Source organism: Triticum urartu, chromosome 1 (genome assembly GCF_003073215.2).
Source record: "Triticum urartu cultivar G1812 chromosome 1, Tu2.1, whole genome shotgun sequence".
NCBI classification, from domain to species: Eukaryota; Viridiplantae; Streptophyta; class Magnoliopsida; order Poales; family Poaceae; genus Triticum; species Triticum urartu.
The window spans coordinates 546,360,214-546,377,407 of NC_053022.1; the positions used below are offsets into that span (position 1 = coordinate 546,360,214).

General features: G+C 45.8%; 2 protein-coding genes across 2 annotated transcripts; both read right to left on the bottom strand.

Annotated features, from left to right (window-relative positions):
* Nucleotides 1-2,297: 2,297 nt before the first annotated feature.
* On the bottom strand, nucleotides 2,298-4,441 carry LOC125538705 (aldehyde oxidase GLOX1-like). Its single transcript, XM_048701983.1, has one exon. The coding sequence runs from the start codon at nucleotides 4,307-4,309 to the stop codon at nucleotides 2,435-2,437; it is 1,875 nt and encodes a 624-aa protein (XP_048557940.1). The 5' UTR covers nucleotides 4,310-4,441; the 3' UTR covers nucleotides 2,298-2,434.
* Nucleotides 4,442-7,874: 3,433 nt separating this feature from the next.
* Nucleotides 7,875-11,288, bottom strand: LOC125538715 (protein SPEAR3). Its single transcript, XM_048701991.1, has 5 exons — nucleotides 10,875-11,288; nucleotides 10,602-10,712; nucleotides 9,425-9,492; nucleotides 9,220-9,313; nucleotides 7,875-8,288 (listed from the first exon to the last, which is right to left on the bottom strand). The coding sequence occupies exons 1-5, from the start codon at nucleotides 11,139-11,141 to the stop codon at nucleotides 8,205-8,207; spliced, it is 624 nt and encodes a 207-aa protein (XP_048557948.1). The 5' UTR covers nucleotides 11,142-11,288; the 3' UTR covers nucleotides 7,875-8,204.
* Between the last annotated feature and the right edge of the window lie 5,906 nt (nucleotides 11,289-17,194).

Sequence of the window (17,194 nt, forward strand, 5' to 3'; positions counted from 1 at the left end):
ACCGATTACACAAACTCGATGGAACCAATTTTGGTAATAAGCTAACCAGATAGTTGGTTAGGCAAACTCGGTGGGACCGGATCGCTCATTTCGGTGAGACCGAAATGTTACGAAAGGGAAACATAGAGTTTGCATTGCGAACTCGATGGGACCGATCGCTCATCTTGGTTGGACCAAAATGTTACGAAGGGAAACAGAGAGTTTGCAATCCCATCTCGGTGAGACTGAGATCCCTATCGGTGAGACCGAAGTGACTAGGGTTTCTGGCAGTGGCTATGTCAAGTGAACTCGGTGGCGCCGGATAGATCAAATCGGTAGGGCCGAGTTTGACTTTTGGTTTGGGACATATGTGGATATGAGAAAGTGGTTGAGGGATTTTAGAGCATATCACTAAGCATTTTGAGCAAGCAAGCGAATAAGCAACACCTCATCCCCTTTTAATAGTATTGGCTTTTCCTATGGACTCAATGTGATCTTGGATCACTAAAATAAAAATGTAGAGTCTTGAGCTTGAGCCAACATGTGTCCTTAGCATTTTGAGGGGTCCACATTCCTAATCCATGCCATGCCAGTCCTTGAACTTTCTGAAATGATCATCTTGAAATAGCATGTTGTTAGTAATTACCAAAACCATCCAGGAATAGTTGCACTTTCAACCACTCGCTGCGAACAATGAAGGCGACCAACCCCACACCCGGTTCGTACAAGGACAACCAAACACAACAACACAACTACGACACAAAAAGCCTACCCAACATCGAGCCCCTCGCCGCGTCTCGTCTGACACTGAAGACCTCAGAAGAACGGGGACTCCAGCTTCCTTGGATTAGCCAGCGATGACCGTACATGGCGCCGGAGGAGAAAGATCCGGGCAGCGATGAACACTGGAGGAACGCATCATGGGACCTCGAGTCTCCCAGCACAATGCTCCCAACAGAGTAACAATCTCAAAGACGTTGCCATCGTGCCGATCCTATGGATCAAGGCTTTCGCCCCGGAGATAGCTGCCAATACGAGGTCGCGAGGAAGACGGCGTTGCACTCGGCGAAGCCTCCAGGAAGGTGAATGACACCCGCAGGTGCCGTCAACGCTGGTCCGGCCACAACCGAACAGGATTTTCATCTGTAGCGCTGCACATCTCCACGTCTCCAAGATCCCGGCTAGTCCCGATCAGATGCCTCGCACCACCGTCAGCGCAACAACTTACCATCGAAGCCCCCCTCACTGCCGAGGGAACAAGCCTAAAGCCATCACCTTCAACATCGACTAGGAGCCGTAGCAACGACCGAGCGGTGCAAAGCCAGTTCCGCCACGATGGCCTTCACCCGCGCCAGGGGACTGCTGCCAGAATGGATCTGACCCGCACCTCCGACCACACACCGGCACCCACACCGCCGAGGCATCTCCGCACGCCTCACACGGCAGCAACCGAACGCTCGCTGCCCGCCAAGACCCTTCCTGGCAAGGCCTCGCAGCGCCGCCGCCGCCATGGCTGCGCTCGCACCGCCGCCACCGCCCATGCCGGTGCACCACCTACACCCTCCATGCTGCTACGCTCCACGCAAGGATCCAGAGATAACCGCCGCACTCCCTGTCGTGAGCATCCCAAGGATGCCGGTGAGCGCCGAAGACGCACCAGATCCGGGCCGAGATCCCCTGATCCGCGCTCCGGGCGCCGCCAGCCAGCACCACCAACCCGCCGCTAGCCATCCACGGCCGGGAGCGAGTCGCTGCGGCGCCACCAGCCGCCTGCACCACCATTGTGCCCAGCGGCCATGGAGACCCGGCGTCACCACGCCTGAAGGTAGCAGCGATCGAATCCCGACCGGCCAGATTCAGATCCGGGACGAGCCGAATAGGACGGAGCCTGTGGCACCGGCCGCCGCTGCCACAGGCAGCACCACCGGACGGGGTCGCGCCACCACCACAGCCACCACGTCGAGCCGCCGCCGGAACTTCGCTGCTCCATGCCGCCAAGCTTCACCCGACGAAGAGCGCCAAGCCATGGCTAGAAGGAGGGGGGCCGCGCCGAGGAGAGACCCCGCCGCCACCGGCGCTGCCAGGGCTTTGCCCGGCAGCGGCCATCGGCGGCGGCGAGGAGGAGGGAAGGGACGGGGGGCGGCCGGCGGCGGAGTTCTAGGGTTCCCCCCGTGTTGCCTCAATGAGGGACGTGGGGGTCGGGAAGATCGTGAGATGCGCGGATGCGGCTGGGATGGGTCGGAAAAAAAACTTTGCCTTAGGAAACTTTAAAAACATGAATTACTAGTGTGAGCATAAGTAGGGCCATTAATTAGATATCTCGGTGCTACGGGAGTAGAATTTAAATCCGCGCCTGCTATTATTATGTACTTACAAGGATTGAAATGAATTAATAATAACCATGCATGCATCTAATCAATAGGGCGGACGCACGCAGAATGCGCAATGCGCGGGGTCACTGTATCTTGACCCATACGGCGACGCTGGGCACGTCCTTGGCGAGGACGTAGATGAGGTAGTAGGCAGGGGGCGCGAGCTCGGGCTTGCCGGGCGCGTCGACGGTGATGGCGTAGCCCTGGGGGTCGGCGATGAAGGAGGTGACGGAGAGGATGAGGAGGCGTTGGTTCATGGAGTAGCCGTGCGTGGTGAAGGGCGGCGCGTACATGGTGACCATGACGTCGGCCTCCACGACGGGGTCGAGCGGGGTGCGGAACCTGAAGGTGTACTTGGCCCCGTAGCGCATCCCCTCCCTGGGCAGCGAGTGGGGGTCGATGGCGGGGCGGTTGGCGACGTGCCTCCTCCCGTCGAGGTAGGGCGGGGTGAAGCGCTCGACGCGCACCTCGGTGGGGAAGTCGACGCCGCTGAAGTTGTAGCCCGAGTTGGTGTTTCCGCCGGCCACGAGCACGGTGGCGTCGGGGAGCACGGCGGCCGTGGAGTGATAGACGCGCGAGATGGTGGACGGCGTGAGCGGCCGGAAGCGGGACCCCTGCGGCGCCGACGGCGAGTAGAGCAGCGGCGAGCGCACGGGCTGGCGCGCGAAGCCCCACCCCCCGCACCCCTTGGCGGCGCCGTTGAGCAGGAGCAGCTCGCCGTTGGGGAGGATGAGCATGTCGCCCATGACGCGTTGCACGGGCATTTCCTCCGTGGCCCACTGCGCTTCCTGTTTGACGAGGTTGATGCGGCCGCAGTCCTTGAGCGCCGGTCCGTACTGGCCGATCTCGCCGACCTTGAACGCCGTCTTGTTGGCGCCGCCGCAGATGATGACCTCCGGCTCCAGTTCGGGGCCTCCGTGGAGCTGCCTCCCGCGGAGGTCGAGCGGGAGCATGGCCGACATGGCGGACGCCGGGTAGTTGCGGGCTCCGCCGGGGAGCGGCGGGATGTCGCGGATGACGATCTCGGAGCGGTGGTCGAAGATGATGCCGCGGTCGTTGGCGAAGATGAAGAGGTTGCCGTCGGGAAGGAGGTTGACGAAAGGGTAGAGGTTGTTCTCCACGTCGTCGGTGGTGTCCCGGAGCAACGCGAGCGGCACGGACTGGTGGTTGAACATCCCGGGCTTGGGCAGGTGCTCGAAGGAGAATGCGCGGCGGCCGCCGAAGATGGCGAAGCGGCCATCGGGGAGCACCTGCTGGGTGGCGTACCACCGCCCTTCGAACAGGCTATATGGGTGCTCCTTCCAGTCACAGGTGTGGCAGGGCGAGAGGTAGCGGACAGTCCTGTCGCCCTCGAAGTAGCCCCCGGACTGCACGAGGTTGCCGTCCGCGTCGAACCCCCCGGCGGAGCACCAGGTGTCGGTGAGGATCTTGAGGGGCCGGACGGCGCCGGTGGTGTAGTCGAACTCGACGGCGTGCGCCCAGCAGTCGGTCTTGTGGCGGCGCGGGTCTACGCGGCAGTTGTCGAACCTGAGGCGCATGAGGGAGCGCCCCGTGGTGGCGGTGTCGAACATGATGGCGCGGCCGTGGCGCATGATGGCGAGGTGCATGGCGGAGACGCCGGAGTTGTCGCTGACGATGGTCCACGCGCCGTCGGGCTTGTCGTCGCGCACGGTAACTTTGATAGTCATGGTATCATGGGACGCCTTGCTGGGCTCGCCCAAGGGCGGCACGCGCGTGAGCCCCATGGTGTTGGGCTGCGCCGCGCCCGTCTCCTCCCGCTCCGTGCGGGGCGGGGGCGGGCTCTTGGTCGCCCCGCCGCCGAACGGGTCCAGGTAATCGCTCTCCGGGCGCCCGCCGAAGATGTTGAACGGGTCGAAGAGGGCCTCGACGCCGAGGAAGGAGGCGAGGAGCGCCATGGCGAGCACGCCGGCGCGGAGGAGGGAGGAGGACCGGGCCATGTCGCCTCCTTCCCCGATGAGCTCGGCCGACCTCCTCGTCCTTGATTGGGACGGGACGGGACCTGCGTATAGCTCCGCGTGGCGTTGCCGACGACGGTAGCTCCGGCCGGCAAGCGCGTGCGGCTGACTGAGCTAAAATTGGGTCGCCGCGCGTGGCCGTTCTCCATTAATAGTGCGGGAGCGTGCAACGACGACGCGCACGTTCAAATATAGCCGCTTATTAGCTTTTGTGCGTGTTTGTTCTGCGGTTTCGACTTTCGAGACGCGGCTGGGCGGGCCTCAAGTGGACGTGGTTGGTTGAGGGACCTGAAAGTAGCGGGCCGTTCATGGGCCGTTCATTAACCAAGATTTACCCCTAAAAAACCAGGATTGTCTTAAAAAAACCATTAACCAAGAAAGTTGCTAAAAATACCCTCAAAACAAAGTTGCTAAAAGTAAACAAGAAGGTGACATGGCTGCAGTATGTGACATTTCCGATTAAAACGCCAAATGAAAATATAATGTAAACTTGCACCTTTTTCAGCAAAGAATATAAAGAAGGTGAAAAAAAGTGCGCTTTGCTTCTTTTTTCCCCATGGCAAACTAAATTTGTACATTCTAAAACATAGCCGAACCCCAACTTAACTAGAACCCCCTATATTAGTAATATAGATAGATTGTTTGTGTAAGCCATGGTCTGCAATTTGCCAGTGTACATACGTACGTTCATCCGAGCCTAACTGCCTTTTTTCATTCGCTTATTACTACCACAGTCTCTCATGTTGGGAAAGAAATTATTTCGAGAAACACCGGTTACAATGTGTGTTGCACACACATACCCACTCATGCCACAACTGCACATGCATTCACACAACGCCTGGCTGAAAACTAGATGAGATCGAGTTCGACTACATTAATGAGACATGCATCAAATCGTTAAACCTAGGGTTTGGTCCCTACTGAATGGAAGTATCACAATCCTTCTAACTATCCATTCTTAATTATGTTGAAAAACAAACTTACACTGTGTGAGTTGTTCACATAAACTACACGGGTATGCGATGATTAGACAACAATTAAGATTATATGTTTAGCTAGACTAGCATAGTTTAAGTTAGCACTGCCATTAAAGATGCATCCAACGTCCAGAATGTACGGATCCATCAATGAGATTGTGTGTACGTTAATTTGGATTTGCTTTTCCAGCATGCATACAAATAATTGATGCGATCGAAGATTCAGATCGATGGCGGATCGATATGGTGTACATGCTATGTATCATCAGCTAACAATAATATATTATTTTTGAGAAATTATAATATATTCTAGTGCAATGATCATGTCAAGGGAAAAGGGCATCCATGAAAATACCCAAAAAACAAAAAGGACGAACCATGATGCATGCATGATATATGTCAGATCTTCAATTGGAAACATTATAGAGATAACATTATTCAATGGAATTAGATTTCCTCTTTTTCAAAGTATTAGTGGATTTTCCCACACACAAAAAGTTGTGTGTATACTATTAGTATATATACTATAACATTCGGTCGACAATGGAATTAGATTATTATTGTCTCTTTTCAAAGTTTTGTAGATTGATGTGATATACAGTTTCTTGAACATGGTTAGTAAAAGAGCCTGCTGTTGGCTATAGGCAGATGTCATGCCTCTAAGCCCTTCGTGAAAAAAAAAACTCATATAATATGCTGGCTGTTGGATTAGCTATAAGACTGACTTTAAGCATTTAATGCTTGCATCTGAGGCATGGAATTGGGAGGGAGCTGTATATCCATGCTAATTTCTCTCGGTCCATGCTCTCTCTCTCTCTCTCTCTCTCTCTCTCTCTCAAGTAGGATTTTGATAACATCGAACATATACACTATAGCCCTGCCTAGCAAGACTTATTGTACTTGCTGTTAGGGGATATCGACATTCACAAGTGTGTGATACTTTGTACCTCAAGAAACGTGTGTGATACTTTTTTGACATGCATTGCTGCATTTCCCACAAAAAAATGTGTGCATTGGTACATGCATGCACCTTCAGTGTTCCAAAATCCCATGGCTCATAACAAGATGATGAGGCATGTTTCGATGGATATCTCTATGCAGGCATGAATTATCCATTAGATCGTGGAGGCACTATTCTAGGAAAAAACCAACGTGATGCATATTGTTTCAAAAATTCATCTGAGCATCTATGCAGTTTGTGACATTCTTTACTCTATTTATTGGAAGTTCATCCAAAATATCCTATTTAAGCAAGATTATTCTAGTTTTTTTTACCCTTTTTAATCTTTCCCCCACTAGCGGTCGTCGGTCCTATGCTGAGATTGACTCCAGTTCAGAGGCACATTTGCATGAGAAGCATCCGACGTGGCACATGGCACTTGGGGCATGGTTCAACCCGAGTTGGTCACACGAATTGGCCATATTCTCTCATCTTCTTCCTCATTTCGTCACATGGGAGTTGTAGAGCAGCGATGAACCCATGGCGGGCGAAAAGGCGCTGTGAGCGGGTAATCATTGACTATTTTCGGAGGGAGAACGCGCATGCAAGTGAGGTAACTCATTTCCCTCATCCACATTAGCAAGTGCCATATGCCGGCTTGTAGTTTAGGGTTGCTTCAGCACCAACCGAAACCGGCGTTGTTGCTTCCGCTTCCAAATACGTATCTCATGTCAAGGTAGGTCTGGTCCGGTGTGAAATGAACTTATATTCTATGGTTGGACCGGGTCGAGGGACCTGCTAGCTTAACTAAGTCACAGTAGGCCTCATTTTCTGCACCGGATCTGACTCAACACGCTACATGCGACAACCTCGCCAGACATAATGGGGCAAAACTTTAAAAGGGACACAAGCTGAAATAACTTATTTCAGACGAATTTCTGTAAATGGGGTAAAAAAATGTCATAAACTCAATCTTATATGGTACAGAGTGGAATTTACTTGATAATTAAACATAAAAAGACACAAAGCGTCAATCTCAGCATGATTGGGAGCTTAGCTACAAACAAATCTAACTTCCAAAGGTGCACAAAACAAAGCCATGGCCGGAGACAACACTTACCTATGCATCCTTCACCCATCCCATGAGTGTTATATACTACCTCCGTCCAGGTGTATAGGGTATACACGTAATTCTAGGTCGATGATTTAGCTAGCTAAATATGTATGTATTATATGTGACAAAAAGAATATGTTTAGAAACTACATCCGCATATGTCCAATAATATGCTTTTGATAACATATACACATATTTAGTTAGTCAAATTGATGGCCTAGATCTATGCGAATGTCCTATACACCCGGACAGAGGAAGTACATTTGTTCTCCTTTGTGTACATGTCATGGATGCATGGGGCTTAGAAAAGGTCAAAAAGATAATATCAGATACCACGTAGGTATATTCATAAGAACATCGGAGCATATGCATGTAAAGTGCTTCCTAGCAGCATGCAAATTTCCACATGATTTCATAGGGAATTTTTTTTCAAACAACGAAATACCTTTTTGAGCCAGGAGTGCTCCTTAGCATGATTACGATATTAAGATCACCAGCAATATTAAGATCGAGAACAATCGACGCCCATAGTACTGCACCAGAATATACGTACCTTGTCATCATACAACAATAGCTAGGTGCAAAAGGCAGCGGGATCAGTGGCCTAGGTAGACCAGCTGCCCTATATATCCTTGTGATTCTGCGCCATATATTCTGAAACCCATGGCCGTAGTGTGCTTATGTCTGTACAAATTAACTAGCTAGCTAGCCAGCATCCATCACCAAATCAATCACAATCCAATATATGCATGAGAATTAAACACACCGCACGACAAAGCTCTCCGCTTCGTGTGGCATCATATCCATTAATATGCAAGGAGCATGCACATGTTTAACCAGGTGGGATCATAGCTTGAGCTCAAGGTCCACATCATCCAGGTTCGTACTCGCCGACGATGAGTCTACTGTCGCCATTTGATTTAGGTCCAGCTGTCCCATGAAACAAATGGAGTCAATATAAATTTTCACAACAATTAACAGCTTGTTTGTGAGCAAATGTAAATTTGATTGTATCTGAGTAAATTCCACAAAGGGTCATGTGTTGGACTGGGTTTAAGGACATCATCACCACATTTAGCAGCAAAAAAATCTAGGGACTGGTTTATTTAATACCATGCCAGTAACCGTGCACTCATGCAAGCATGTTTGGACGAACATAACCGGAACATAAAACAAGTGGTACTTTCGACAAATAGAAGTGTAATTTCTTATGGCATTTTCTTACCTATCTTCAATATTATTGACGTTGAAGGAAACTGGCTAAGACATTTTGCATCTCAAGAAAGACTATTGTATATTGAATCAAACATATACTACACGCACAAGGAAACTTTAAGCCCGCATATGTCAACCATCAGAGAATTGATGTTAGATTTAAAACTTTATTCAAAAGAAATACTCCCTCCATCCCAAGGAGTAGATGACACACACATGTTGAAATCAAATGCATGAACACATTGTATTACCCCCCCCCCCCCCCCCCCCCCGCGAAGCAATCCCGAAAAATAAGCTGTACAAGTACATACAAAGCACGCACAAAAATCTGATGTATACCAAATAAACTTAGAGGGCAATTAGGAGTGGGAAAAACATTTAAGAGGCTACAGATACATTGTGTTGAGTAAAGAATGGTATATTATTTGTCCAAAACCAATTAGGTGAATATTTACGAAATTAGTTGAAGATTACGTAAGGAGCAACAAAAAGTATCTCATGCATGCATATATCTAACTCATGCTTTTTATATTGGTATGACAATATAGATATACTTCATGATTTTCGATGTAAATTCTGGTGCAGCATGCATCATTTAGATATATTATCCATGACGGTATAAATATACTTCCGTATACCCACCGACCTCAGGTTCGAAGAGAGGCAAAGTGTGGTCGCTACCCGAATGAGGGTAATGTGTTGCACCATAGGTAGTTGCTCCATGGTAATTCGACGCTGATCTGAAGGTTAAATAGATGAACGATTAATCATATAATTAATTCTGTTTGGGGCATTTGCGGTTTAGATCGTACGTGACCTTGCATTGGACACAGGCTAGTACTAATAGATACCTGATGATGGGAGTAGTTGGGGATTCGCCATATCTCATGTCTCCTGATCTCCATCCATTATAGGCCATCTATGTATGTTACAATACACATGCATGTCTGGTTAGGCAGCACACACCGGGCATAAGATATGCAGGATGCATGATGATAAGGCTATCACGTGCATGGGAGAATAAAATCTGATCTTTGGTTGCAATGATACTCTTGTTCTTCCCTGCGGATTCACACGTATACATATACAAAAAGGTTCTAACATAGTGTATCATATTATCGTGCATTATTGATACAGCTAGCACATGCTACTACTAGAAAAGTATTGCTGGGACGATTTAAAGCGTCAGAACAAAAATTAAAGGGAAATTTACATAATTAATATAGATTTTCTGTCCAACTTTTCCCGATCTTGTTGGGTGATCGCTGATTTTTTTGTTACTAAATTGTGTTTAGTCAACTAAATTATCAAAAATGAATGGACAATCATTAACGTAGCCATGGATTAAGGCGATAACAATGATTAACCGAGCAATATTCTGTTAATATGAAATCGAATCTTAGCATCTATATGAAGTACTTGGTTGATACACTTGGTGACGAATTTAACTCCCAGTTCAGAAAAATTGTATATACCAGAAGATTTCGTTGAGTCCGGTACAATGGTATATAACATATATTGATGTTAATAAACAGCAGCCATTTACTCATCTCTGGACTTCTGTGGTGAATAAATAAATTTATCTGAAAGAAATATGTCCATATAAATTGATTTCACCTACGAGACTGTGTCGATGATCAAACCACACTTACATTTGTCATACAAAACAACTGCACGTACGATACGATTCAAGTACGACACAAAATCGGATGGTTGCCCGCAATTTGCACTAGCATTTGAACGGTCTGATGAGTAGCGGAAGAAAATTGTGCGGAAAAGATCATATGTATAGCATGGCTCTTTGTGATAAGATTGAGGAAGCACTGTATTATGTGTAATCAACCAAACTATCCAAAATGAATGAACATGCATCTTTAATCTAGGGAGCCATCTAAATTAACCTACCTACCGGTAACATACATCAGGCAACGTTTTGGTAAGTGTGAAACCAACTGCTAGCATGTATAGTACAGTACTAGATGCACTTGGTGAAGAACTTAATCCTCAGTTGAGTAAAATTGCACATACCATAAGATTTGGATAGAACGGGTAGGTCGATGAAACGTTGGTGTTGTTAGCATGGAAGGAGGAGGATGGCGAAGACGGCAGTGAGTAGTTCAACGACGACCGTGCATCTTCCTGCTCGATCAACCAATCAAATCCCCAAATCATACCAAATCAGAAACTATGCACCTAATAGACATGTCTTGACGAGATCAGACACCCCGGTTAATGGACATAACACAAGTAATTAAGCATCAAGCTAGCTACTTCGTGCATGAACATGCGATGAGTAATTACCTGCAGGTTGAAGCTACCGGTTCCGTGGATCGACGACGACGGAGGTGGCTGTCCGACGAGAGGAGGGTGGTTCTGGTACGCGGCCATTTCGGCCTCCAACCTGATCTTCTCAAGCTGCGCGACGCCGAGGCCCCGCTGCGGCTGCCTCGGCTTGTCGACGGCGGCAGCTCTCTTGCCCCTCCTGGACCCCGACCCCGACCCCGACGACGAGGAGGAGGATCTCCCCCTGCCCCACTCCATGCTGTCCCCAAAGTTGCTTGCACTCATGGCCTCATGGGATCGTACCCAGGTATAGCTACCAACAGACAAGACCTAGGTAGGAGACGACCCAGAAATGGGGGCAGGAAAAGGAGGTGGAGGAAAAGGGGAAGCTGGGTGGTGTCGAGAGGGCCGGCCACTTAAAGTGAAAGGGAGAGATCGCCTTGCACGCCCAGTATCGATCCCTCTTAATTATTAAATGGAGACTCCAGGCTGCCTAAACGAAAGCTTGATTTCATTATTTATGTTAAGATAGCTATATATAGTGCCATGGCCTTGATGTGCTAGTTTATGCAATCGATTGGTACCATGTGACCCAAACCACATTAACGAAAGAAGAGTCAAAAGGAGTTCAGATCAGAGACAATCCCCTAATTAAAATCCAAGTCTTAAGTAGTACAATTTCCACTACTTTAGACGATTGGAGGATCATACCATTGCATACAACCATATTTTCTTTGTGTGCCGCCCAAGGCTCCGATGTGAAAACAGCTAAAAAAGCCATCACCAAGTGGCTAACATTGGGGAAGCTCGCCACCACAAGAGCACACCACAGACAACGAAAAACATGGATGCACCGCTACAACCTACCCACACACAAGTCTCACAACAACCAATATGTGTAACATCAACCCTAAAAAAAACATGTGTAATATCAAATTGAGCTACCCCATTTCTCGTATTTATAGACAACCAAAAGATAATTTTAGGGCACAGAACGATATATTGTTCATGTGCCGCCCCAGGCTATGAGCCGAATATGGCGGACATATACCAAAAAATTGCAAATTCCTGTAGTCACTATTATAGATTAAAATTGGGGAAGCTCACTGCACGATGATCGACCTATCACTCATATCAAACAACATGGATAGAATTGGGGAATTCCTATAGAGCTAACGATCAATTTCTTTAATAGTGTCTTCAACATGGCATATCTAGCCTTTTTGCAAATTCTAAAAATATATTATACTGCCTATTTATATCTTGTTGTACTCTCTCATATCCACTAGCAACATGAGACTAATTTTGCACACACATGTCATACATCCAAGAGGAGCCTATGAGATTTTACAGGAAATATTATTCATATGGGCCGAGGGCCCATAATTCCTAGTAACACTAGTATATGCCTAAAATGGCATGGAAGAAATTGTCAATAAAGAGTTTACTTTTACATATCGCGACCGCTGGTGCTCCTCCCAACGTCAGCCCTTCCGCCATCAGAAACGCAAGCATGTGATCATTGGAGGGATTTCTGTTTTGTACACATATATATCGACCGCAGCCCCACCATAATGAAAAGTCAACAAAATCACATCGAGAAAAGATGGAACTTAGCCAATGAAATGTAGGGAATAATCCAGACTTTTATTATTGGTGATACTAGTAGCTAGAAGGAATTGTGCCCCTCAAGCGTGTAACACATATATGTACGGAATTTTCTCTTTATGGTTATAATCTATGTTTTCCACGGGTACCTTTATTTGCTCAGATATGATCGTGGGGGAGATCTTTGTCATCAGTGTGACACCTTGATTAGACCACCAGGAATTGTGACAGGGGGCCTCTGGGAAATATTGTTGGCGATCTCGGGGATCAGAAGCTTCGCTGGGCGCACGGATGAGACACTGGTTCTGAATCAGCAGCAGCGCCGTGGACGTGATCACTGTTTTAGGTGGAGAGGATCGTATCTTCCTCGATCGAACACACAGCCACACATATTTTTATATTGGCTTATTAATTATTAGTTGGCCCAGTGCAACTATCACATTAAAATAAAGTTTCGTACGGACATTAGAAATTATTTAAGTGATATTATTTTTGTGAAAGGGCACGCCAATATGTCTAATATAAAAGAATATCGTTGGGCCCCATAGTTGTTGCAATATAAATCTTTTATGCACATAAGAACAGGATATACGCAAACTCTATAAAAATATATACGTACTCACATGAGTTTTTTCATAGTACTCACTTTGGGGTATCTAGTAACTACCGATGAAGTATATTAAAAATGATTAAAAAGGTATTATCAATTCATCTATCTGGTATGAAAAAAATTGCCATGTGACCAACAGAATAAGCCTTCTCTTTCCTCCTCTAGAAGAAAATATCCCAATCTTTCCTCCTCTCGTCGGCGCCGCCACCAGTCCGTCTAATCTCCGATGGCCTTTGGTCCATGAAGGTGTGGAGGACCTCAACGCCCCACCGGCGGGAGGGACCCCATTCTCGTTCTTGTTAGGTTCATTGTCTTACTTGGGGCTGTGTGCCGCCGGTAATGTCCCTCAGTAGGAATAATCTCTCTCATGTTCTATTCCCGTCCTGATGGTGAGTCTAGCGTCGCCGGAGGGCGTGTGAAGGTATGTCCCCGTCGGATCTTGCGGGATTCGGTCCGTGCTGGTCTTCACTGGATCTGTTTGGATGCGATGTTCGTTCATCTTCGTTTGGGTGTTTACAGGTTTGATCCGTCCGATCTATGACTTTGTTCATAGATGATGGTTACTGCTCTAGTGTGCTGGTCCTATGGGGCCTTAGCATGACGACCTCCTAATTGTCCGCTACAATAAGACTTGCCCAGCTCTGGCGAGGGAGGGGCGATAACGCGGCTTGGACTCGCTCCAGTATTTGTATTCGTTGCTAGGTGGTCCAAGAACCTGGTTATAATTTTTATTACCTCTGGTATTCTTTGTACTGTCATGATTGAAGATGAATAGATTGGAAATTTATCACGCGAATAATCATTTGCCTCATATGTTAGGAGTGGGAGTACATACTCCCAGACGTATTAATTTCTGTTGAGTTCTAGATAAGTAATTAAGCTTCATACCATCAATATACAAACATATCAAACAACATAAGGAGCTGTGGGCAGCTAGCTACATAACTTTGCTTTGCTATGAAAAAAATACTGATCAAAAGTTAATCAAGTGCCAGCTAAGCAGTTTGTCCACCTGAATTCCTTCTAGTTGCACTAACCACTAAGGACCTTTTACATTTGTGCTCTCCGCCATGCTTGTTGATTAAGTTAGTTTGTGCCGAGCTTCATTAGTAATACATTTGAGTTTATCAATGCATTTATTTGTTATGCCTTTTAGCAACATGAAAAAAAGTTTAGAGAAGTCGATGATCCATTACTCATTAACACCTTATTTTACTTTATGGCACAATAAAATAAGTATGCAATAGTCGATGCCATCAGAACGATGCCTGAACATGGAGTTGTGGGTGGTCGGCGGTATTTCGATTTTTCTTACATATTTAAAAGTTTCAAGAAAATAAAAAATATTTATGTGAAAACTTGTATGTGTTCATTACTCATATTTTTTTAGCGAACCATACTTGGACTTTATGTTTTATGTAGTGTTCATTACTGATCTTTGTAATTTTGTTTGAAAATATTGACATTTGTATGCTATTCAGAAAAGAAATGATGCATGATTCTGAGTTAATTAAAGAACAGGAGATTGTGAGTTGCACCTAGCCAACATCGATTCTTCTCTAACTCCTTAAAGGGGACAGCACCTAATCCTTGGTGCATTGAGATCTTAATTGCTTATTCCTTGCGATCTAATATTTTTCTAGGGGAGAGACAGTGATCGTACAATTAAAGTGGTCGATTGGAGTTCTAAATAAACGATTGATTATAAAACAGCAGCACGCCATGCATGCTCCTCCATAGTTTAGCAGATTGCGGCTATTTTTTATTTTTATTTGGCCTAGACTTGGGTTAGGTGCAAGTAAACTTGGCTTACAGAGCGCCCCCCTCAACCACAAAAGAAGCTAGCTAAAGCATACATTTGTTTGGAGACTTCTTCGTTGAAGCTTGAGTCCGGCTGGCCTCCATGTGTACAACAAAAGATAAAGGCAGGCAAAATATATTCTTTTTGAGACTTTGGCCATGCATGCATGTTGTTCTGCCATCTTTCCGCTTATATCAAAAGCATGGTGAAATTGTACTACATGTGTTTCTTGATTAGCCATATGTCTTGATCTCACAAGCACCATAGTTAATTAATGGTCCTCTGCCATATCTCACGCTAATAAAACTCTTTGTATATGGACAAACAAATTTTAGAAAAGAAGCACGCGAAAGGGACAGAAAGCAGAAAAGAATCGAACGCTCTCTGCCTTGAAGACTAGATTAAGGAAGAAAAACTCAGAATCGTTAGCTAGCTAAGCATTGATTAACAGCTAATTAATCTGTGATGCTTTAGTTCCATCCACTGTGGTTCATTATTAATTTGATCTGATGGTGTCGTGTGGTAGCTAGCTAGCTAGCGCCTTAAGATATAATATACACCGATGGATCAGTTCATTCGTGCCATCAATCAAGTCAACTTTAATATCCACAGAATCTAATCAGAATTAGCAGCTCACCGTGTTGAACGTGGCATCTTTGAAGCGACTATTCCGGGCTGATTTCTGCCTGTATCCGGTAGGCTAAATGGATCTTTTCTGCACGTCGTGATTCTCGACAAGCCTAGTTAAAAACCTTCCTTCTAGGATCTCCTTTGCACCTAGAAGGTATAAAAGATATTGCCATTTAAGTAAGTGAGATATTTTTCATTTTCTTTTGAACTGGTCAGAAGGAAGAGTTTCTATTAACAGTAACTGTGTAGGTGCGAAGGATGTTCGGCCATTCGAACTGAAATATGGAAAGGTCAGTTTTCTTCTCCTTACGCTGCAATAATGTTGTTGTATTCTTACCTAAAATTTTACAGCCTCCATTCAGGTTGATAGCCCCACGCATATTTGAAGCTAACTTTATTATTATTATTATTATTATTATTATTATTTTGGTGCTAACTTCATGTCATTCAATTAGTATTCATAAGAAGTTTTCAACGGTATAAATTTTATTGCACATAACTCATATATTACTGAATTGTTACGAATATATTTTCAACCCGACTCCCGTCTCGCTCCCCGTGAGCGGCCCGTGAGGAACCCTAGCCGGCGCCCCCAACCACCACAGTTTAGTTTGCTCATAATGCTATGCATTAGAAATGAAGGATGGACGGGCATTTAGAGGGTGCGGTTGGATGGTCGGCTCCCGTATTCGTGTCTGTTGATTGATCCAGATCAGTCCATGGACAAATAGTGTGTCCGTTTTAGGGATGGCTTTGGCCTAATATTCATGAATTATGGTATAAGGACAAATTATGGATTCTGAAGTTTGGCTAATAAATTATTTGGTTACGAAGTGGCAGTTGATATAGTTGATCGATGAGTTTAGGTAATTCTAATCTGAGTTCAGCTCGAAGGAAAGATTGTACAACTTGTACTTATCGGAGCATGGGTTTGAAATCCGTTATGCTAAAAGCAGATTGAATCCAAAAATTTGTGAACTTTTCAAATCCGTTATGCTCGAAACAATTCCCTGCACGCACAAGTACTTATGGGAGCATGTTTTCTCGCCTTTTTTCTTTCAAATCTATGAACCTTTTCAATTTGCAAACTTTTTAAAAATTCATGAATGTTTCTTCAAATTCATGAAATTTCTGTGAACTTCTTAAAAGGCATGAACTTTTGCCAAATCCATAAAATTATTCAAATGCACTTTTTTTCAAATGACAGACATTTTTTTCAAATCCAAAAATATTCTTTGAATGCTCGAACTTATTTTCAAACCCCATGAACTTTTTTGAACTTGTGAATTTTTACGAGTCCACCAACATTGTTTCAAAACCCGCAAACGTTTTTTAGTGCGCCAACTTTTTTTCAAATCCATGAGTATTTAACTTGAATTCCTGATTTTTTGAAAATTTTATTTTCTTTCGAAAAATGTCAATGGACAACCCATCAACGATTAACCGAGCGACCAGAAACTGATGTATGTGAGAGACTGTCTTGAGTCGTTGTTGGGCCAGCCCACCAAGATGGGTGTGTAAGCGCCATGTACGCAACCAGCGTATAAACTTGAGAGCAACTAACTAAAGGCTATCCCTTTTGTTGGCTGAGCGCGCGCCAAGTGGTGTGTCCAGCCATCGCCACATGCCATGTGGTGGGTGTTTTCTATGGATTTTATTTTTATTTTTTCTGTACATATTTTCAACTTT